The sequence below is a fragment of the Hyperolius riggenbachi genome, chromosome 5 (assembly GCF_040937935.1).
Source record: "Hyperolius riggenbachi isolate aHypRig1 chromosome 5, aHypRig1.pri, whole genome shotgun sequence".
NCBI lineage: Eukaryota > Metazoa > Chordata > Amphibia > Anura > Hyperoliidae > Hyperolius > Hyperolius riggenbachi.
Window position 1 is genome coordinate 356,987,133 of NC_090650.1, and position 23,602 is coordinate 357,010,734.

Here is a 23,602-nt window from a genome sequence, read left to right on the forward strand (position 1 = left end):
AAGTTGCGCCTGGGGCAAGGTCAGGTTTCGGTGCCTAAACTGCCATTCCCTATCCAGTTTTGGCGCGTAAAAGTCAGGTTTTGGCGCCTAAACTTCCATTCCCCATCCAGTTTTGGCACCTAAAGGTCAGGTTTTGGCGCCTAAAGATCAGGTTTTGGCGCCTAAACTGCCATTCCCAATCCAAATTTTTCCGCCTTTTTAAGAATTCAATAAACTGCGCCTGGGGCAAGATACCCGCCTGCCCCCCCCTAGATCCGTCCCTGCCTCCACATTCAGTGAGCCGGCTCCTGCTGGTGTGTCCAGGCTCGCTCCACATTCAGTGAGCTGGCTCCTGCTGGTGTGTCCAGGCTCATTCCACATTCAGTGAGCCGGCTCCTGCTGGTGTGTCCAGGCTCGCTCCACATTCAGTGAGCCGGCTCCTGCTGGTGTGTCCAGGCTCGCTCCACATTCAGTGAGCCGACTCCAGGCTTGCTCTAGTCAACAAAAGCCGCATTCACGATGAGCGGCATACAGGAGCAGGAGGGAATGCGGAGGGGCGAAGAAAGGGCGGAGAACGAGAGGCAGACGCAATAGAGAGAGGTCAGATAGACAGAAGAGCACAGGCGTTTCCTGTCGGCTTCTTATCGACTTGTAAGTCGAGGGGATTAAACGGGAGAAATCGGGACCAGGAGAAGCTGCATTAACGAAACTGCTCAGCCAAGAGGTATGTAAGACTTAAAGGCACATACCTCCATTAGCTCTACATTAAAAAATAACAGTCTTCGGTTCCGCTTTAAGGCTGTGTTCACACATAAAAGGAGTGCATGTCCAGGGCAGTCCCGTCAGTGTTGTATTAGTCTTGTATGGGTATGTTGTTTACCCATAAAAAGTGTACATTTCTAGTCCAGTCAGGTAAAACTGATGCAAAACTGACAGAACAGTACTGGACTAAAAATGTGCAGATTTATGTGTGAACCAGGCCTTTGTCATAAATGGAGGCAAAGCTATTCTCCGCTTGCAAGTTATCCGCTCCAGAACACTTAGGGCCCGTTTCCCTTCGCAAATACTTCCGGTTGTCTTCCGTACAACCAGATGCGGTGTCATGCGGCTTCCCACCGGCGGCTATGGGCCCCGGATGCGGGCTGCGGAAAACTGCAGCATGCTATCCATAATTTGCGTCAATGGAAACTACTCCTGCAGTTTTCCTTGCGTACCGATGCGGAGCGGTTTCCCTTAGGGCCTTTTCACACTGTGGTGGTCAATAGACTTTAATTCCCCTGCTACCGCAGGGCAATTGAAGTCTATAGGGAAAGTCACATTACCTGCACCATGGTGCAGTGCAACCGAAGTCCTCAATCTGACGCTCTTCCAAAACTACGTTACAGCGCGTATCTGCGTTGATTTGGAAGTCATGTAAGTCTTTGGCAACGCATTGTTTTCAAAAAAGTTGGTGGTGCGGAAGCTTATATTTAACAATACACTTCTGCCCACTTCTGTGTTCCAAAAACAGGAAGTGACACGCAGGAAGTGACTACAAGCATGTGTCACTTCCTATTTGGCCGAATGCCTGAAAGAGAATACTGCGTAGTAACGCGGTATTCCCTGAAGGCCTGTTTTTGCCAGTGCGGCGGGGTCGCCGCAAAGCTGCCGCCAATTTACAGTGAAAAGCAGCTTCAGGCTTGTTTCACACATAAAAAGGTGTCCAGTCCTGTCCTGTCAGTTTTCAACAGTTGGTATCAGTTTTGTATGTTTTTCTATGGATGTGTTCACTTCATTAATCTGTACATTTCTGGTCCAGTCCAGTCCTCCAGTCAGTTTTGTAGGTGTTTCTATGGGTGTGTTTTCACATAAAATGTGTACATTTCTGGTCCAGGCAGGTAAAACTGATAGAAAACGAATGCAAAACTGACAGGACAGGACTGGGCTGGACCGAAAATGTACAGATTTATGTGTGAACTAAGCCTTTCTGCAATGCCTCAGGCTGTTCAGCACAGTGATATTACCTCACAGGGGACAACTTTACTTTTAATCAGGTTGCTTCTTTGCTAATAATCTTCATAATCTGTCTGTCAGGAAGGCCTCGGGATTTCTGAATAGGTGTTCAGATATCATGTATTAAACACTGGCCCTGATAATGCAGCAAGTGGGTTTTCTTTGCTGATGAGCTTTATAATTCATCAGCATTGTTCCAGGCAAAAGCTTGTCTGTGGGAACATTATACTGTCTGCACAAACCTCACCACAATTCCCTTACTGAGTGGTCATTTTATTTCAGCCAAGTCAGAAGCTCAGTTTGCTTTTGCTTGTTTACTGGCCAGATAGAGAGCAATAGGTAGTGCCAGGTATCAGGCAGATAATAGTAACAGGTAGCGGGCAAAGAACATTGACAGACAGCGGGCAATGGAGAGTGACAGGAAGCAGACAACAGATAGTGACAAGTAGTGAAGAGTGATGGCTACTGACAAGTAGGCGATTTAGTGCAGTGGTGTAGCTATAGACTACGGGGCCTCATAGCAAAATGTTTATGGGGCCATCAGATCTAGGCACTCTTGAGCAATGCCATCTGCCCCTACTCTATGGATATGAGTTGACTGGGCAATTTCCATTTCCATCCAATATACACTGTGTATAGTCCATGGGCACTGAGACAAAGTCAGATGGTGGAGGAACAAAGTGAACACATCAATTACCACCTGGGCCCCCTCCTCTTCAGGGCCCCATAGCAGTTGTTATGGCTGCTATGGCTATTGCTACGCCTCTGATTTATTGACAGGTGGTGATGGCTAGTGGCAAGTAGCAGATGACAGCTGGTGGTTGGTTAGTGGTGAGTGACCGATAATGACAGGTAGTGACAGGTAGTGATCGTTTAAAGACATGTAGAAGATGATGGCTTGTGGCAGGTAGCAGTGGAGGATAACCAGTGACAAGTAGCAGGTGTCAGCTAGTGGCAGGTAGTAGCAGGTGATGGTTAGTGGCATGTAGCAGTGGATGATGGCTAGTGGCAGGTAGCGGTGGATGATGGCAAGTGGCAGGTAGCGGTGGATGATGGCTAGTGGTAGGTAGTGGCAGGTGATGGCTAGTGGCAGGTAGCGGTGGATGATGGCTAGTGGTAGGTAGTGGCAGGTGATGGCTAGTGGTAGGTAGTGGCAGGTGATGGCTAGTGGCAGGTAGCCGTGGATGACAGCTAATAGCAGATAGCAGAGGATGACTAGTGCAGGTAGGGGTGGATGACAGCTAACAGCTAGTGCAGGTAGGGGTGGATGACAGCTAACAGCTAGTGCAGGTAGGGGTGGATGACAGCCAATAGCAAATAGCAGTGGGTGATTGCTAATGGGAAGTAGCAGGTGATGGCTAGTGGCAGGTAGCGGTGGATGATGGCTAGGGGCAGGTAGCAGTGGATGGCTAGTGCAGGTAGTGGCAGGTGATGGCTAGTGGCAGGTAGCGGTGGATGATGGCTAGGGGCAGGTAGCAGTGGATGATGGCTAGTGCAGGTAGTGGCAGGTGATGGCTAGTGGCAGGTAGCGGTGGATGATGGCTAGGGGCAGGTAGCAATGGATGGCTAGTGCAGGTAGTGGCAGGTGATGGCTAGTGGCAGGTAGCGGTGGATGATGGCTAGGGGCAGGTAGCAGTGGATGGCTAGTGCAGGTAGTGGCAGGTGATGGCTAGTGGCAGGTAGTGGTGGATGATGGCTAGGGGCAGGTAGCAGTGGATGGCTAGTGCAGGTAGTGGCAGGTGATGGCTAGTGGCAGGTAGCGGTGGATGATGGCTAGGGGCAGGTAGCAGTGGATGGCTAGTGCAGGTAGTGGCAGGTGATGGCTAGTGGCAGGTAGCGGTGGATGATGGCTAGGGGCAGGTAGCAGTGGATGGCTAGTGCAGGTAGTGGCAGGTGATGGCTAGTGGCAGGTAGTGGTGGATGATGGCTAGGGGCAGGTAGCAGTGGATGGCTAGCGCAGGTAGTGGCAGGTGATGGCTAGTGGCAGGTAGTGGTGGATGATGGCTAGGGGCAGGTAGCAGTGGATGGCTAGTGCAGGTAGTTGCAGGTGATGGCTAGTGGCAGGTAGGGGTGGATGACAGCTAATAGCAGATAGCAGTGGATGGCTAGTGGCAGGTAGTGGCGAGGGTGCATAGTTTGTGTAACTTCTATTACTACTTATGTTGCTTTCTGTGCAGACAACAGCAATACAAGTGTATATTGTGAGGGATTGTCATCAGACGTATATTGTGAGGGATTGGCATCAGATCCGGCAGCAGTATAGAAAGGCTCTGACTCAGGACTTCACAAACCAACGATGCTTTATTGCATAGAAGATCACACAATACAGCATGCCTTGCTGACTGCTACAGCTGACTCACTATAAAGTGCTGGTTTTACAGTATGTGTTGTCAGTTCATTGCCTTATCAATAAAGAGGGAAAGCAAGCTGCACAGAACGGATGCACTGATGTAACACATTATTATTATTATTATTATTATTCATTTTATTATTATGATTTATGGGCAGGTTTGTTTCTGGTCATAAAATGGCCTTTACTTCCCAGTCAAAACCGATTCGTTTTGCTGGTACCATTAACAATTTGATAAATTATATACAGAAATTAAATTGCTCAATATAGTCTACAAAGGATTCATGAATTATTACTAGGCTAGATACATCTCACCAACCCAAACTATGGAGCCCACATACAAACCATGACTATAATTGTATGAGAGGTATGGAGCCACTTTATAAAGGCATTATACTGTTTATGTACTACCTGGGTCTTTATAGTTTCGGTTCTTTCTGTTCAGTAAGGAGACATTGGGCAAGACTCCCTAACTCTGCTGCTGCCTACTGAGCTTGCTTTAGTGGCTGCAGCTCTGATGCTTTGAGTCGGCCAGAAGAAAAACGGGATATAAATGGTTTGAGCACATCAATAGCACCTGCCATACAATTGTTATGTTAACAATCAGTGCCAATTTATGTTTTGGAATTACCATTCATACACTTCTTTACTAGTAGCTGTGTATAAGGATTGCATCAAGAACAGTGTGCTAAGAACAGCTCTGTGGTGCCCCCTCCTGGATGTGTCATGCCAGGCACCTCCCTGGTTTGTCTGTGCCTAAAACCTACCCTGTTTATGGGTGAACTCGTAAGTCAACTGCATTAACCACTTAGCCTCAGCTACAGTAGATTTACATCCTCAGTGACTTCATCAAAACCACAAGGATGTAGATATACGTCTTGTAGCTGAAGCACAGCTATGCACAGTTGGGCATTGCTCCTGTGCACACCTCCGGCACTATCTGCTGCTGCACTAATTGGTGAAAGGGAATATATGTTCCCTGAGCCAATAAGATTTATTTTTACCATTAAAAATACTTTTATTTTCTCAGTTCATAGTGAAAAATACACACTGTAGCATTATTTCAGAATCAAATGTCCTCACTGTAAATTGTGACAGGAACATAAACTAAGTTTTGTGATAAACAGTAGAACTAGCCAAACAAAATTTGTGTTTTTCTATTTACAGTAGCACTTTTAATTTTTAAACTGGAATTGGTAAAACTGAGAAATAGTTTTTCTATTTTTTTTCCTCTTTTTCCCAATAAAATGAATACAAAACAAAACTGTCCTAGGAAAAAATGCCATACAATTAAAGTCTAGTTTGTCTTGATGAAAACAATATATATATATATTTCATTTAGGTGTCATAAGTAGGAATAAAGTTATTGCTGATTAAATAGGGACATAGCTAAAACGTCAAAATTGGTCTAGCCCATAAGGGGAAAACTAGGTCTGGATGTGAAGTGGTTAAAACCTGTACATATATATTGCCAGCATTAGGTCAGATCTGGTCTGCACCTCAAACAATCTCTAATATATTTTTGTGGCTTTACACATAAAAGTTGTTACTAAATAACTATACAGCGGGAGCACAACATGCAGAGAAGATGGACTGTATTAAAATGTTTGTCTTAAGGCAGAATGGCCGGAGTGCCTGTGGAATAGCCTTGAGAGAGAGCCTGTGAGGTTACATAACTCGGATGAACCAGAAGATGTGCCAGGAATGTGTGAGGATGTGAGAGAGAAACAGAATGTGCTATTCTGAGCGGGATAAATGCCTCATGCTTCTGCTGAGAGAGAGAGAATAAGCTGTCTGTTGTGTTTCACAGAAAAGCCAGTAAGCAATACGGGACTCTTCTGTTTAGCTTACTGCAATGTTCCCCATGCCAGACATTATGTCAAGTCAAAGCAGTGACTCCAGCTATTGCGCTTGTAAATGCAAAGTAATGTTTCAGCAAAGTGTGACCCAGCGTTTCTCTGAGAAACACATTAGCTGCTATTATAGAGCTAGCGAAGATTAGCAATTCCAGGCTCCAGAATTAGTTAAGGAAGTGCTGAGCTTTTACCTAGTTAATTGTGCCTTTTCATGCTAGACAGCAGTTCTGGGATGCGGCAGGCTCTGAGGCAGTTTCCACAGGAGGGTTATTTGTATTTGGTTGCTATGGCATATAGTTCATAAAGTTTCTTTTATTTGGGTTTTTATATTTTCCTCAAAACCTCCAGGAAAGTAGGGAAATGCCCCTGTGCCTGAAATGAACTGGGTGAAGTCACTTAATTTCTTGCTTTCTGTGGCTTAAAGAGGAACTCCAGTGAAAATAATGTAATAAAAAAGTGCTTCATTTTTACAATAATTATGTATAAATGATTTACTCAGTGTTTGCCCATTGTAAATTCTTTTAAATCCCTGATTTACATTCTGACATGTATTACATGGTGAAATTTTTACTGTTGGCAGGTGATGTAGCTGCTGCATGCTTTTTTGGCAGTTGGTAACCGCTGTAAACGGCTATTTCCCACAATGCAACAAGGTTCACAGACAGGAAACTGCCAGGAGTACCACGGTCCTCAGAGTTTCTTGTGGGAGGGGTTTCACCACAATATCAGCCATACAGCGCGTCCCTGATGGTCTGTTTGGGAAAAGGAATAGATTTCTCATGTAAAAGGGGGTATCAGCTACTGATTGGGATAAATTTCAATTCTTGGTCAGAGTTTCTCTTTAAAGTGAACTTAAACGCCCAACTTTCCCTCTGTTCTAAAAAATAAGCAACAGCATAATAACCTTTAAAGAAAAAACATTTCTTTGTTACAGCTTACAGAACTCCTGCAATCAATCTGCAGTGTGCCTACTTCCTGCTTTCATGGAAGCAGACAAAGGGTTAACATCCTGTGTTTACATATTCGCTTTGTCTGCCGAGGACTGCAGAATTTCTGTGCGGACACAGCGGAGAGATCAAATTACACTTGTGATTACTTAAACATGAGGGGGAATTAGACATGCTCTTCTCTCCAAAAACACACAGGGTGCATTTCTCTCTTTTTTCCTTGTGTCCTGTGCAAGAGTTCAGGCCCTCTTTAACTAGATTACTGTTGTCTTGCCTTGCAGAGATAAAGACTACCATCTCAGAACGTACAAGTCAGTAGTTATGGCAAACAAGCTCATAGACTGGCTTATTGCTCAGGTAAGGCATATTTATAGCTGAATTTACTTGTTTTTGCTTTACCATCATGAATGTGTAAATGTGTGTGCTTTTGCATTGGGTGAAATTGAAGTCCCTTAGCATCCCATGAACAGCCCTAATCTTGATGGATCAGGATATTAGCTCATTCTGTGCCAAATTCTGGGTTTGGATCACTTTAGAATCAGCTGACAGCAGCTTCAAAAAGCAAACAAAAAAAAAGCTATTAATAGGTTTTGTTACATCACAAAATTGACCTAGAAGACCTCTAATTGATAAACGATTGCCTATGTTAACCGGGCCACTGTGCACAAAATAAACACAGCAACACCACCAAAGCTGCAGTGGCCAGTCATGAGTAAGCAAAGCATCTGATTGGCCATTGAGGATGTAGACAAATCTTGATTGTATAGTAGTGCAATGGATCTATCAGGATGTGGCCAGAGCCTTGCACTGTTTGGTAAAAAAAAAAAAGCCTGCAGCCACATCAGCACCATTGTTTATATTAGGAATCTGATGGGTCATTTTCAAGTAAAAAGAGGTGTCAGTTATTTAAGCAGCACTATTCATGGAAACCTTCAGGCAGTATTACATCTAAGGGCTTGTTTCCACTGTTGCGACGCGATTTCGGCCGCATTCCGACGCTTGTAAAAACGCATGCGGATGCGTTTCCACATGCGTTTTTACCCGCGATTTCGCGTGCGATTTCGCATGGCAGGGTGCCATGCGAAATTAACCATGACACTGCCAGGGCAAAATAAAATTGGAAAAGGTGCGAAATCGCACGCGAAATCGCGGGTAAAAACGCATGTAAAAACCGCATGCGTTTTTACTATTAAATACATTAGCGGCGATTCGCACGGATTCCCGACGCAGGCGAAATCGTTGGCTCTTTTGTGCGTTTTTTTACCGCTGAAAAAAACGCACATCACCAACGCTACAGTGGAAACAGGCCCACCCACTTGCATACCATGTGCGAATCTGCATGCGTTGGACGCATGCAGATTCGCGATAGTGGAAACGAGCCCTAAAAGAGACTGAAAGAGGTCCACATCCTGCTGCATATTTCACGTTTCACAAAAATACACATCTTTTGATTAAAGTGTAATAAAACTGAAAACACACTTTTTCACTGTGTAACTGATTTTGTGCCAAAAAATGTATCTCCTGTTATAAAAAGGTTTTCCAAAAATATAGGATGGTGAATGCTGGATTCAGTTTGTATTTGACATCATAAGGCTTACTGTTGTGTTCAGTAGTCACAGAGGCAGGATAACTGAAATTAGGTTTATTATCAATTAGATATTGACCATTTATCTGATCAGTTTATGGTCACTTGTGTAAACAATATATTGAAGGGCTGGGCTAAAAAATTTCAGTTGTTCGTTAAATCACTTTATTACCATTTTAATGAAAGTTAACCAATATATACATCACAGTTGTATTATTCAACTATCATGGTGCCTTGCTGCATTAATATTTTGTATTAAATGTTAAAGAGAATCTGAACTGAAAATAAAAAATCAAAATAAGCATACACAGGTCATACTTACCTCCTGTGTAGTCTACTCCTCAATCTCTTTCTCCTCTCCTGCGTCCCATTTGTCCACTGTGATCAATGGAATTCTCCTTCCTCCATTTTAAAAATGGCCATTACCCCATAACAGCTTCCTGGTCAGCACACTGTTAAAACTCACTACCGAAAGAAGTACAGGTAAAAATAAATGTCGCACTTTGCCAATTTTGGCTTGACCTCTAAAGTACATAAAAAATCAAGAGTGACACCATTAGAAATCACTCTTCACTGGATCAGAGTTGATAAATTTCACATACTCTGTACCCAGAGATTTGCTACAAATTGTTAGTGCACACAGTCGCTATGTACTGGCTTAATGTCCCTATTCGATCGCTGGGCGGTAGTGTACTCCATATAAGTGAATCGCATGCAGGGGTCTTTGCTGATCCCCCCCACACACACACAATGTATTTCGAGTGGGGTGTAGCTATCCTGCACGTATCGAGTTAGTCACAATTGGGGTACATTGTATACACACAACCAGCAGTCAAAATTGTACAAGAGACGCACTGTTTCCTTGCTGGGAGGCTGGAAAACCGTTAGATGATTTCCTTATTGTTATAGCATGGTGGGCTGATCTATTAAACATAACGGTTTTCCAGCCTCCCAGCAAGGAAACAGTGCGTCTCTTGTACAATTTTGACTGCTGGTTGTGTGTATACAATGTACCCCAATTGTGACTAACTCGATACGTGCAGGATAGCTACACCCCACTCGAAATACATTGTGTGTGTGTGGGGGGGATCAGCAAAGACCCCTGCATGCGATTCACTTATATGGAGTACACTACCGCCCAGCGATCGAATAGGGACATTAAGCCAGTACATAGCGACTGTGTGCACTAACAATTTGTAGCAAATCTCTGGGTACAGAGTATGTGAAATTTATCAACTCTGATCCAGTGAAGAGTGATTTCTAATGGTGTCACTCTTGATTTTTTATGTACTTTAGAGGTCAAGCCAAAATTGGCAAAGTGCGACATCAGCACACTGTTAAACTGTAATATCACCATAGGGAAACATTACCTTGCACATTCAGTTGTAACTGACAGCTGCTGATAAATAACTGACGGCAACTGGTATATTTCAGTGCTGACAAAATATTGTCAGAACTGGAAGGGATCACTGTAAGAAGAAAATGGGGAGCTTCTGAGAGGAGTTGATGGTGAGGTTAGTATGTAGTATTCATTTGCAGCTACGTCATGTGTTTATTTTCAATAATTTTCCTCACTTCAGGTTCCCTTTAATGTTTTAAATTTTTTGACATTCTTGTAAATGAAATAAATATAGTAACTATTTTTTTTTTTATTGGATTGCACTATTTGCAGGGAGATTGCCGTACACGAGATGAAGCCATCACTCTCGGCGTGGCATTGTGTGTCAATGGATTCATGCACCATGGTATGACAATGGTTTCATTCACTTGTATCTTGATTGTGCAGCCCAGTATTCACAGCAGCAGTGCCATCAGAAAGCACAATGTCATTGATGTCTGCCGTACTTCCAAATAAGTGAGGCATAGCAATGCACTGTACCATACGTACAGGCAAGTGGGGTATAGCAATGCACAGTACATATTGACATTGAGGTATAGCAATATACCATATGTACTGACAAAAAGGTGAGTTATAGCAATGCACCATATGTACTGACTAGTGGAGTATAGCAACTCACAGTACATATGGACAAGTGAAGCATTGCAATATACCATACACATTGACAAGTGGAGTAAAGCAATGTACAGTACCCACATTTACCTTAATTATTCTGGTTTCAGCATCAGAAACCCTTCCTAAAGGTAGATCTTGCTGTATATTGTTATGTAACCTCACCCTTGCACTGATGCTTAGCCTAGTCTATTTAGTTATGCATATTTCTGTCCTAGAGTACTCTGATAGACCAGGTGTTGTTTCTGCTCACTTCAGAACACAAACATACCATAGTAATGCACTTTGACACTAGTAAATATATCGCCAGCTGTGAGGAGAGATTTTACTGTGGGCAACCACTGACTAAGTAATGAATATTGTAAAAAAAATCTTATCAGAAAGATTTGGACTGCAACTTCCTCTTTGCTGTCTGAACAGTATGATGATGTAATCTGAGCAGCAGCCCCACATACAGAAACTGAAATTCAGACCATTAATTACTTTGTTTCTGGTTGTGTGAGGAGAATTTAAAACCATTATAAAGTCCTCATTTCACACAATAAGGTGACATGTGATTGCCAAGCCTTTTAGATGATATGTTCAGATGATCTGTGCCTGGAGACGAGGTCTATTTAAACTTGCATTTACAGCTTTGTTATATGAAGGATAAAGCAGACTTTGTTATGTTCACTTTGTATCCCCCTGTCCTTTATTGTTCAGTGCTGGAGAAGAGTGAGTTCAAGGATGAGCCTCTGTTGTTTCGATTCTTCTCTGATGAGGAAATGGAAGGGTCTAATATGAAGCACAGACTGATGAAACATGATCTCAAGATTGTTGAAAACGTTATTGCTAAATCAATCATGGTACGTACTTGCTTCTGTACTTTGGACACGTTTAATGGTGGACCACTACTGACTTAGCAGAGAGGTACGCTGGACTCGTATCGATTGTGTTACTTGACCTAATTGATACATTTTAAGAGAATGCAGAGAGTGGTTACACTGCTATTCTCATATACTGAGTCAGACAGCATAAAGCGATCCTGGCAACAGTCCACTGTGGTGAAATGGATTTACTAGTAGCTACTGTGCCTTTCAAAGAAAACCTGATGTGAAAATAAGCTGAAAGAGATAAACAATTGTATAGTCCGACTCCTAAATAAAACTGTCCTAGAATCCTATACTGTAGTCTTATTTTGTAGCTAAAAGTTAAAATCTGCATTTAAAGTTTGGCTGTCTCAGGTGCATGAGGGTAGGTTTTTTTTGTTTGTGATTGAACTTCAATACAGAAGCATCTTGAAGTTTTGAAATTGTGTGTTCCCTGCACTCATATGTATTTTTCTCAGACATACAGGAGTTTTGTGACCTCTAATTAGTTATCAGTGAGAGTTACTATAATGATGTAATGCTTTTCAAAGTTAAAGCTGTGATATATCTTGTTTTGTAGATTAAACCTAATGAAGGCAGCTATGGTTTTGGTCTGGAAGATAAGAATAAAGTGCCTATAGTGAAACACATAGAGCGAGGCTCTAACGCTGAGGTAACGCTGTGCTGCAAGTTATATTTAGTTCTGTACTCAGTAATATGCCATTGCTGTCTTTGTTCAGTGAATTTTAAATGCTACTTTTAGTATTCCGTTTTACGTTTTACAATTCATAGATTTTTTTTTAACTCGGCACTCCTCTGTCTATATAATTTGTAAACCTTTGCAGAGGGGTCAGGGGGATTTCCCATGAAGGAAAGCAGCAGGGCAAAATTGTCTGGGATGTAAACAGTATCTGAAGCACCATCCAGGTCTTGTATTATATCCCCTTCTAATTTGTTTATTATGTAACTGAATATGAACTCCAAATTAAATCTTCTAACACAGACACACAAAGACCCACTGTTTTAAGAAGGCAAAATGATATTTAGTATTGGCATCAAACAAATGAAAACGGTCATAGGCTGCAACTAATTTGTAGACCAACAGAGGCATGCAGAGCCCCACAGGGGCTAAATACGTGCCTTGAATGCAAATCAGATGCAAATCATGTTCTAGTCCTAATCTATAATTTAAATGCAAATTGAAGCACATGGATGCAGCTAGCTATAGGTATACTTACATGAGTTTTGTACAGCAGGAGACATTAGCAGTGCTTTCCAACAGAGGCTGCACCAAAATTGACTACCTGCAATAGATGTGCAGAGCTCCACAATGTGGACTAAAATACACAACTTGCATTCAAAACAGGTACAGCAAAGGAGGACGTTAGCTTCAGTATAAATAATATGTGCGGGTGCAGCCTTTGTTTGGAAGCGCTGCCAATATCTCCTATTACATTTAGTATTGTAGTATTGTAGGTATGTCGGTCCCTTTTAACCCCTTATACTCTCCTAGTGGTTCTGGGGTCACCATAAGCTATTATTATTATTATTATTTATTGTATTTATAAAGCGCCAACATATTACGCAGCGCTGGACAATAAATATATACAATGATACAAGGATAACATACATAGGGTTATGCACATAGAACAAAGTTATACATACAAATTGTACAAAATACATGATCATGCAATATGGGCTGGTTAGGTAGGCCCAGTAATACAAGTACAGGCTGTCATAGGACAGGAGCACATGATCCTGTAGATTACACTAGGGAGTGGAGAACCCTGCCAGAGGCTTACAATCTAAAGGGAGGGGTGGAAACACTAGGTGGGGCTGTTAAATATTCCCTAGAGAGTTACTGTGTGGTAGGAGGTGGGTAGGCCATCATAAAGAGGTTGGTTTTGAGGGCTTGCTTGAATGTGTTGAAAGAGGGAGCAAGTCTGATGGGTGGTGGAAGGGCATTCCAGAGGGTGGGGGCAGCTCTTGAGAAATCCTGCAGGCGGGCATGGGAGTGTGAAATGCGTGGGGTGGTGAGGCGAAGGTCGTTGGAGGAACGGAGGGGGCGACCTGGTGTATACTTGTGAACAAGCTCCGAGATGTAGGTAGGGCAGGTTTTGTGCACAGATTTATACGCCAGGCATAGAATCTTGAAACTTATCCTGAAACGGATAGGGAGCCAGTGCAGGGATTCACAAAGGGGAGATGTGGATGCAGAGCGGTGCGAAGAATGGATGAGTCTTGCAGCCGTGTTTATCACTGATTGAAGGGGGGCAGTGCGTTTCAGGGGGAGGCCAGAAAGGAGGGCGTTACAGTAATCAAGGCAGGAGATGAGGGCATGGATGAGCAGTTTGGTCGTGTCCGGGGTTAAGAAGGGGCAGATCTTGGAGATATTACGGAGGTGGAAATTGCAGGCTCTGGTGATGTTTTGGATGTGTGGGATGAAGGAGAGGTCAGAGTCCAAGGTGACACCCAGACAGCGGGCCTGGGAGGTAGGGAGAATAGTTGTGTTGTCGATTGTGAGGTGGAAATCTGGGATGGGTGCAGCAGCATGGGGTGGAAAGATCAGGAGCTCAGTTTTGTCTAGGTTAAGCTTTAGGAACCTAGCTGACATCCAGGAGGAAATTGCTGAGAGACACGAGGAGACCTTGTTTATGGTGGTGGATGAGAGATCGGGGGTATGGAGGTAAATCTGAGTGTCATCTGCATAAAGGTGGTAGTTGAAGCCCAGGGAGGAGATAAGCTTGCCAATTGAGGAAGTGTATATGGAGAAAAGAAGGGGGCCTAGAACAGAGCCCTGGGGGACCCCAACTGAGAGGGGGGCAGGGGTAGAGGAGGAGCCATTGAAGGAAATGGTGAAGGAGCGATTGGATAGGTAGGAGGAGATCCAGGCCAAGGCAAGACCATGGATGCCCATGGACTGTAGTGATTGGAGGAGGAGGGAGTGGTCAACAGTGTCAAATGCTGCAGAGAGGTCAAGGAGGAGCAGGATGGAATAACTGCCTTTGGCCCTGGCAAGGGTAAGGTCGTTGACCACCTTGGCGAGGGCTGTTTCAGTTGAGTGTGCAGGTCGGAATCCAGACTGTAGGGGGTCAAGGAGGGTATTGGTGTTGATGTATTGGGTAATGCGCTGGTGGACTAGGCTTTAGAGGAGTTTAGAAGCATAGGGAAGGAGGGAGATTGGGCGGTAGTTTGAGGGTAGGGATGGGTCGAGTGAGGGTTTTTTCAGCAGGGGAAGTACAGTGGCCTGTTTGAATGCTTTGGGGAAGATGCCTGTGGAAAGGGAGAGATTTAACAAGGAGGTGAGGACTGGGGCCAGGTCAGGGAAGTGGGGACAAAGAGTATTCGCGGGTACCGGATCACAGGGAGAGGATGTGTGTGGGGGGGGGGGGAAGCCACTAGCAGCAGGCTGACTTCATTAATGGTGGCAGGAGCAAAAGAGGCGAGGGGTGGATGAGACAGGGGAGCAGCTGGGAGGGAAGGCAAGGGGACAACCTGAGAGGCATTGGGAAGGGAGGACTGTATTTTCCGTCTATAAGACGCACTTTTCTACAACAAAAATGGGGAGAAAAAGTCCCTGCGTCTTATACTGCAAAGGCAGGGAATCCCCGAATTCTGAACGCCCGCCGATACGAACCGCTGCCACGTCGGGGATTCCCTGCCTGTGTGCGTCCTCGTCTCCTCCTCCTGTCTAACCACCTGTCACTTCTGTCCTCGCCATGGTCCTCCTGTCCGCCAGCGGTGAAATCAGCTGCAGCCGGTAGCATATAGGCAGCCCCGGGTCCTCACAGCTAGGGAAGAACGGAGAACAGGGGCCAGCAGGACATGGCGCGGGGACAGTGGAACAGAACGCAGAGCAGGGGACAGCGGCACAGCACTAAATAGGTGAGCTTCGGGCCTTGGCCAGCCACATGTAGTCAGAACGCGTTCTGGCCAGCCAAAGTCCGAAATTGTGCAGCATTTTGTACATTGGCCGCATCAGGCAGCCACTTCGCATTGTGACCGGCCAGAACTTGAAGTGGCCAGACTTCGGGTTCTGGCCGTAACATAGATAAAAGAATCCGGTGTACACATCAGATATATACAGTCACAATCAGATAGGTTTATCTTACTTTAAAAATATGGGGACTGCTTTATTGAAGCAGGACAAGTAACTATTTTTTGATTGGTTTATTTCATTTTTGTGGGCTATACACAGCTATTGCTGTATATATCATTTATGATGACTATTATCTGAGAAATAGAACATTTTATCATATTTTCTATTTTAATTACAGTTTAAATTCATTAGGCGTCTGAGTCGGTGCATTCTACTTCACGTATTGGAAAACCAACAGTATTTAAAAATGATAATACAAATAAAGCTTGACTTTTTATTAGGAAGTAAATATTTAAAACAATTAGTAATCAAGCATTTCAGCCGCATCAAAATCGTTGCCATAATAAAACCCCTTGTAAATTCCCGGAGGGTCTGGAAAAGTGTTTCGCACACTTTTTACGGTGCAAGATGGGATTGGTCGCCTCCTCCCTTTCCCAAGATAGCCATAAATCCATGACGCAAAAGAACGATATGCGGTTCTATGGAGTTTTCTGAAAAATAAAATTGTAGTTAATGAAGAGTACACTTCTTTATAGATTAGAAGAGAACTGTAAAGGTAGCCATACACTGGTCGATTTGCCATTAGATCGACCAACTGACAGATCCCTATCTGATCGAATCTGATCAGAGAGGGATCAAATGGCTGCCTTTACTGCAAACAGTGTGTGAATCGATTTCAGCCTGAAACCGATCACAATCTGTTGAGCTGCTCCTGCCGCCTGTCTCCCCCCCCTCCCCCCCGTATATATTACCTGAAGCTAGCTCCGGGTCCTCTTCTCCGCGCTGCACCGCATCCCAGCATCCCGCACCGCATCCCAGCTATCTGGGTACTCTACAGACACGCACGCACGCACACACACACACGCACGCACACACACACACACACACACACACACACACCTACCTACCTAAGCATGAAACTGAATTATAAGTCCTGCCCCCTGACAATCCCCTGCCCAGCAGGACATCTCTGTGTTGGCCACTGAACCATCCTCTTGAACAGACAGGCACTGGGCTTTGGCTGACTTCCAGCTCTGTATCATACCATTGTTGTTGTGATTGAAAGTGGTTTTTAATTTGGTGCTGCTTTATTCAAGGAATAGTGAATGCCATTCCATGCCCACAACCATGGTTGCAGTTTGCAGAGCACCTTCTTCCCATATTGTTGGATCCCATACTGGTCTTAGGTCTACTATAGCTATCTTCATGCATAGTTCTAAGAAATTACTGTGCCTTGTACACACGCTAGAGGTTTGTGGCCAAGGCGGCCAGCCTTGAAGGATTGCCATCTCCACTCACCCCACCTCTTCTGTGACACTCTTCATGCATCGCTCCATCGCCCCACCTCTGCATAGCAAGAGAATGTACCGCTAGTCTAGAGGCTAGGAACATGTCTGTACACCTTCCTTTCGGGCGACAGATCTTGTACGTGGCTATAATGCTTAAGCCAGCATTAGTAAAGGATGGATATTGAGGATTGTTTACCCATTTCATGGCATCTGTACTGGGTATCTGGTTTTACCCTTTGCAAGGAAGGGGTGCAGAAGGCGAGAAGCAGTGATTGGCCGGCAACCTTGTGAACACCGGTAACTACTCTAGTTAGGTCAAAACTCATCAGTGACAACAGAGGCATCACCATTAAACAATTGGATACCGAAAATGGTTCAAGTTGATGCTTTATAAGCAGCTGTTAGCGAATATGTAGTTGTGCAAAATGCTTTGTCAGGCTGTACATAAATGGTAATGGGGCATCAACATCCTCAGAATTCCATGTGACACCCTGGATGCTCCAAACAGCAACAGCCACACAACACAGTTCAGGTGAGTCAAAATCATTCCTGTATGACCCCAGTGTAGTATTGCTATTGTGTTATTATAGGCCTTATGTCTCCCATTTCATTCAATAAACAGAAACTACCGGTATCTATACACGGGGCCGGCGCTGCCATTAAGTCAAAAAGGGCAATTGCCCTTGGGCTCCCAACCAATGCTGCGCCCCCTGCGTTGCTGTACCTCACAGGTGGTCTCCTTTTGACTACTCCATAGTCCTGCATAATGTGTGGCTGCATTGTAATAATTCGCCTTTCCCGGCGTGATACTCTGTCCGTGCTCTGTCTTCATCCCCGCTGCCTGCCTCTTCTCCATGACAGGTAAATTATGCATAACAGGAGCTGCTCCGTCCATGCTCTGTCTTCATCCCCGCTGCCTGCCTCTTCTCCATGACCCAGCACAGGAAATTTACGCATAACATGGGCTGCATGGAGAAGAGGCAGGCAGCAGGGCTGAAGACAGAGCATGGATGGAGCAGCCCAGGTTATGCGTAAATTACCTGTGCTACATCATGGAGAAGAGGCAGACAGCGGGCGGGGGACATCGAGTATGGACAGAGCAGCACGCTGGGACAGGTGAGGTATTACAATGCAGCCACACATTGTTCAGGGGCCTTGTGGAGCAGTCGGGGGAGGCAACCGGTATGGGAGGCAGGAGCTGGTTTGGGGGGCTGGCTGTGCCTAGGAGGTTAGGGGGCCCCAGATTAATTTTGCCTCGGGCTTCCCGTATTGCTTAAACCGGCCCTATCTATACAGCAGGGCCCCCTTCTATGAATCATGTGCATCTTTTAAACATATAAATTAAAAATTATAAGTGTTTCTTGCAATCACTGTATATTTTCCAATTAAAAATAATCCCACCCAGCTGATGAGCTACAATTTATTGCTCCACTCGGTAAGAGAAAAATCTTGGGCTATAGCAGTAATTATCCTGCTTAATGCAGCAAGGAATCCGCAGCTGTATTGTTTTTGTAACACATAAAGGCTTCTCTTACTGTGGAAAGAATGGCTCCAGTAAAGGAACTCTATCTGTCTCTTTTGCTACCAGTTGTCGGGAATGACAATCGGAAAAAAGATCTTTGCGGTGAACGGTGACCTTGTTTTCCTGAGGCCGTTCCATGAAGTGGATTGTTTTCTGAGGACTTGCTTGAACAGCAGAAAACCTCTGAGGATTCTCATGAGCACGAAACCTAGAGAGTAAGTCGCCCTCCTGGCCTTTCTATATTAAGACACGCTCTAAATGCACCTGAGATTTTGTTTAGAAGGCTGTATTATAGGGCTATATTCACTAAACAACATACAAATGTACGTGCGCAAATAGTGCACACAAACTTGAACAGGCATTACGCACGCAATGTAATCAATGGCACCCATCATGTGTGTTGCTTGTATAATGCACATTTTGCGTAACTCACGTGTTGTGTGTGTGTGTGTGTGTATAACACGAGTATCGGTACTTATGCAAGCAAGATAGCAAGTGTTGCACAAACAGGGCAACCCCCCATTGTGCACACAACATGCATGTGACCAGTATAACACACGTCAACCAAGTGGTGCGATGCATGCATGTTTTGTGTACATAACGCAGGTTGCACTACTTGTAATGTACGCGCACCTTACTTCAGTAAGTACCAGTAAGGTACGGTGAGTCATTAACAGATTTCCAAAGATGCAGGGATTCCAATTGCCCCTTTATCAATGAAGCATGATGACAGATGGGCCCTAGGCAGTGGCATAGCAATAGGAGATGCCCTCCCTCAACTACAGAATTAGCGTTCTCGCTGGTCGCCGGCACCTATAATAAAGCTGCATTTAGTGGCATACAGAGGAAATTTGGGCGTATGGTAGCGGCCGCTAGTGGACACCTCAGGGTGCCAAATTTTACCTTCTTTGCCACAAATCACGGCTGCTATGAAGGTAAACTTAGAGGCCTGGAGGCACCCGATTAGCGTCAAGAAGGGGAAATATTGAAATATTTGCGGACAGCCTTTCAGATAATTAAATTGTGCCTCCGGGTGCCCAAATGTACCTTCATAGCCGCATATCACGGTTTTGTTGAAGGGGAGGGGTAGCTTTAGGAGGGGGATTTAGAGTTAAGCGCCATGGGGGGGAGGGGGCTAGGTGTAGGCACCAATGGGTGGGAGGTCCTTAGGGTAAGCAACACCTGCGGGATTCATAGGTTTAGGCATCACCAGCGGGAGTATAAGGGTTGAGCACCACCAGGGCGGTCTTAGGGTTAGGCACCACCAGGGAGAGTGGGCTTAGGTTTAGCCATAGTAAAATATTGGTAAATATTACTGATTTTTTTATATAAAAATGCAGTAGTAGAATATTGCTAACGTTAGCGATATTTTACTAGCGGTATTCCCGTGTGCCCTTTTTTCCAGGCGCCTTTATTTCATGTATGCATTGCAAGAGTATCTCTTGCGTTGCCCTGATGGAAACTATCATCGCATCACACCACAAGCACTGTGATAGCCCCATAGGGCTATAATTGCTTCCGCAAAGATATGCAGCAATTATATGCGAAGTGCATCAGTGTAAAAGGAACCTGAAGCAGTCACAGTGAGCATCAGAGTAATAGTCGCAGCTTTCCTGACTAAAGTTACTGCAGAACTTGTTTTTACCATTATTTGAAAACTGCACAGACCAATGTTTTCACCAATGTTCATCTGCTAAAGAGATCAAGTGGCAGGCAGGCAATTTACTGACATTGGGTAATTGCTTAAAACAGGCGAGTTTAATGCAGAGGTTTAGGGAAGAGGCTGCTGGCACGGGAGCCGTGTTCTAGTGTAGAATATGCTTAATTATTTTATTTGGATTTTAGTCTCAGCAGCAGCGAGGCTGGTAAAAGGAAGGTCAGCTGCTGCTCCCCACAGTGAAGCATAATTGGATGCTGCTTGTCCAAGCTTCAGGGACTTGTGTTTGGCAGCGGGAAATCCAATTCTGGGAAATAATACAGCTATATAATCAGTATATAAAGGGTAGCGGTGTGTGAATTCAATGCTTGTTTTCATAATGCAAACAAAAATCCAAGTGTTCACACCAAAATGTGTTCTTTTTTTCAGATTGCATTGAAATTAAATAAGAATGTCATAGAAAATGTACAGTCAATTATGGGAAAGCCTATCTTGGTAAAATGTCTGTTGGCTGTGAAAGGGAAAAATATATTTACAGTATGTTGCTGAGTGACATGTAAGGTGGGACTCCAGTAAATAGAGAACTCATTATTTTTGGGTGGACTAGAGGACTAAGGCCCCTTTTACACTTGTGGTGGGGCCATACTGTGAGGCATGCTTTCCACTGAAAGTATGCCTCAGTTCCTGGTTCACAGAACATGATGCACAGTTACCTTTGTGCCGTTACGACAGGACCTGCCGCATTGCGCACCATTGTGTGTAATGGGATAGCCCCATCAGGGCTATCACTGCTTCTGTGACAGCATTTTTGGGCAATGCGACAGACCGCATCAAGTGTAAAAGGGTCCTTTGATCTCTGTCATATGTCATCAGTAATAATGGTGTAGCTATAGGGGGCAGAAGTCCCTACAGGCACAGGGGGTGTGGCACTGTGGGGGACTTCCAAATTCTTATCTTCCTTTTAGAACCACTCCTTTAGAGCAGGTGTTGTTCTGGCTACACTAGTGACAGGTGGGGTAGTCATGGTGGTTTATCCATTTACCCTCACATTACTTTGTCTGTATTTCCATTTCAAGTCTTGCATCAAGAATTCCAGCCCTCTGTATTTTTCCAATAGTCAAGCAGAACGATAGCAGTATCGTTTATACAGTAGAATCTCATTATACAATAGAGTCCCAGTTATATAGAACTCAACTAACCAGCAGTCTCAAGCAACCAGCATAAATCACCGCCAGTACTCACAGTGGTGAAGGCCAACATCATAGGCTGTTTGTGGGCTCTGCTGTGCTTAGAGACTGGGTTCAACAGCTGTCCTAAGGTTAATATACTTTAGGCCTTGTTCAAATTGCGTTCAGCTCGTGTGTCCGTCCACGTTGGGCTGTTTTTGAGGCGTCTGTTTCTTCCGATTCCTATCGCTTGGGTGGGCGATTCGTTTTTGTGCTTAGCGGTTTTCTAAGCGTTTTTTTCCGAGCGATTTTGTAATTCACTCCCTGACGCAATTCAGGACGTGAACTCTTTGACCCTGAAAAGAATAAATACAATGTATTTATTACTAAAAACGCAAACGCAATTGCTACACAAAGCGATTTTGTGAGTGTTTTGAGTTTCTCCTATACTGTCCATTGAGGCGCCTCAAAAATGGTCCATGCACCTCTTTAGTGAACGAACAGCGCAGGACCCGCACTAATATCAACCTTCTCATAGACATTCATTGCACAAGCGTTTGGTGGGCGATTTTTAAAATCGCCCGCATGTGAAAAAATCCCTGAAAACGCCTGCAGTGTGAACAGCCCTCAATGACTGTATTTTAAAATGTAATACAGAGTTCATGATATGTATATAGAGTAGGGCAGAGTACTGTTTTATCTAGGCCCATTTTTAACATTGAATCTCAAGCAACCAGAAAGCACACTTATCCGGCATCATCCAATCCCTGTCGGTGCCAGATAACTAAGACTCTACTGCAGTAAACCTCTGTTTATAGTAAACTCAGTCCCCAGGTCCCAACCATGCATCTGTACCCATCATGCATAATGTATGACCAATTCTGATATAGTAAACTTATCATATAGTAAACTGCTAGGCCAGGTCCCTTAAGGTTTACTGTGAAAAGATTCTACCGTATTAGTAAATCACATATACCCTGCCACTTCTAATTCTTCACAAACAGATGAGTGTAGTTTCCCCTTTAAATAATGCCATGCTGTCCTTCCTCGCATTGTGTAAAAATAGATGGAAATAAATTATACCTCACTTAACAAGATGGGAATAGCGGATTAACATACCAAGACCCTGAAAGGTGGAAAAACCTTTGCTCCCCAGTCAAGTGCCTTCCTTTCGGACCTTGGCTTGATTACATTTTATTTTCCATCCAAGCCCATGGCGTTCCTTTATATCCTGCAGTTCCTGGTACAGGTTTGTTTTTTCCATTGGCCAGTGTCTCTGGCTCCCATAGCTAATTGTTTCTGCAGTAGCTTTGTTTAATTCTATTTCCACCTGTAAAGTCATTTCCTCTGGAGAAGTTCTCAAGACTTTAATCCAAAAACGTAAATGTTAGGCAAAGGAACTTTGAAGTGCTGCTTCTCTTTCTGGAAATGAGGTGGGACATTTTTATTGAGCTTCATAACTCCTATAAAAGCCAGTGTGAGGGGATTAAATCCAACACAAATATACAGTATTTGCTGTACCTCATAATAGAGGACCACGTAGATGAAGTCAGTCTCTGCAGACAAAGCTAAATATATGTTTTGTTGCCGAGAGAAGGTCTGGAAACTTAATGGGTTTGCACATTTTCTGAATACAAACTTCTACTTAAAGGGTACCTGAAGTGACATGTGGCATGAGGACATATTCACAAAAATATTGTGAAATTGCCATGTGCAGGAAGCGATTAATAATTGCTCAAACCAGTCATTTCTAGTATGAGTAGTTGTAGCATCTTCAGGTGGGACTAACTGATATTGTTAAAGAGGAACTGTAACCAAGGATTAAACTTCATCTCAATCAGTAGCTGATACCCCCTTTCCCATAATAAATGCTTACCTTTTCTCAAATAGATCATCAGGGGGGTTGGTATGGCTGATATTGTTTTGAAACACCTCCCACAGTGTGATGTCAGGACCTAGGTCTTGACAGTTTCCTGTCTGTGAACCTTATTGCATAGTGGGAAATAACAGCTGTTTCCAACTGCCAAGCAACCACTATCCCCCTCTGTGCATATGTATATTCATAAACAAAAACCCTGTAAGCCTATCGCAATGTTAGGGAGTGTGGTTATAGATAATGGCAGTTGGTAGTTTAGTTTTTTTCATGTCTGCCAGTAGTAAAGATGATGATGGGCAGGCTCATTGTGGATAAAACAATATGAACAAATTGCATGACGAATATCAATCATTTAACAACAACAATAACATTTCTATAGCGCTTTTCTCCTACAGGACTTAAAGTGCTTAAGCTTTCTCAGATTC

At 44.1% G+C, this 23,602-nt stretch overlaps 1 protein-coding gene across 1 annotated transcript in view; it reads left to right on the top strand.

Moving 5' to 3' along the window:
* PREX2 (phosphatidylinositol-3,4,5-trisphosphate dependent Rac exchange factor 2) overlaps positions 1–23,602 on the top strand; it is a 415,237-nt gene that overhangs the window by 202,575 nt on the left and 189,060 nt on the right. Inside the window, exons 14-18 of the mRNA XM_068237470.1 lie at positions 7,406–7,481; positions 10,382–10,454; positions 11,423–11,565; positions 12,149–12,241; positions 18,545–18,693. Of these exons, the coding sequence (XP_068093571.1) occupies positions 7,406–7,481; positions 10,382–10,454; positions 11,423–11,565; positions 12,149–12,241; positions 18,545–18,693 (534 nt within the window). The remainder of the gene's footprint in view (positions 1–7,405; positions 7,482–10,381; positions 10,455–11,422; positions 11,566–12,148; positions 12,242–18,544; positions 18,694–23,602) is intronic.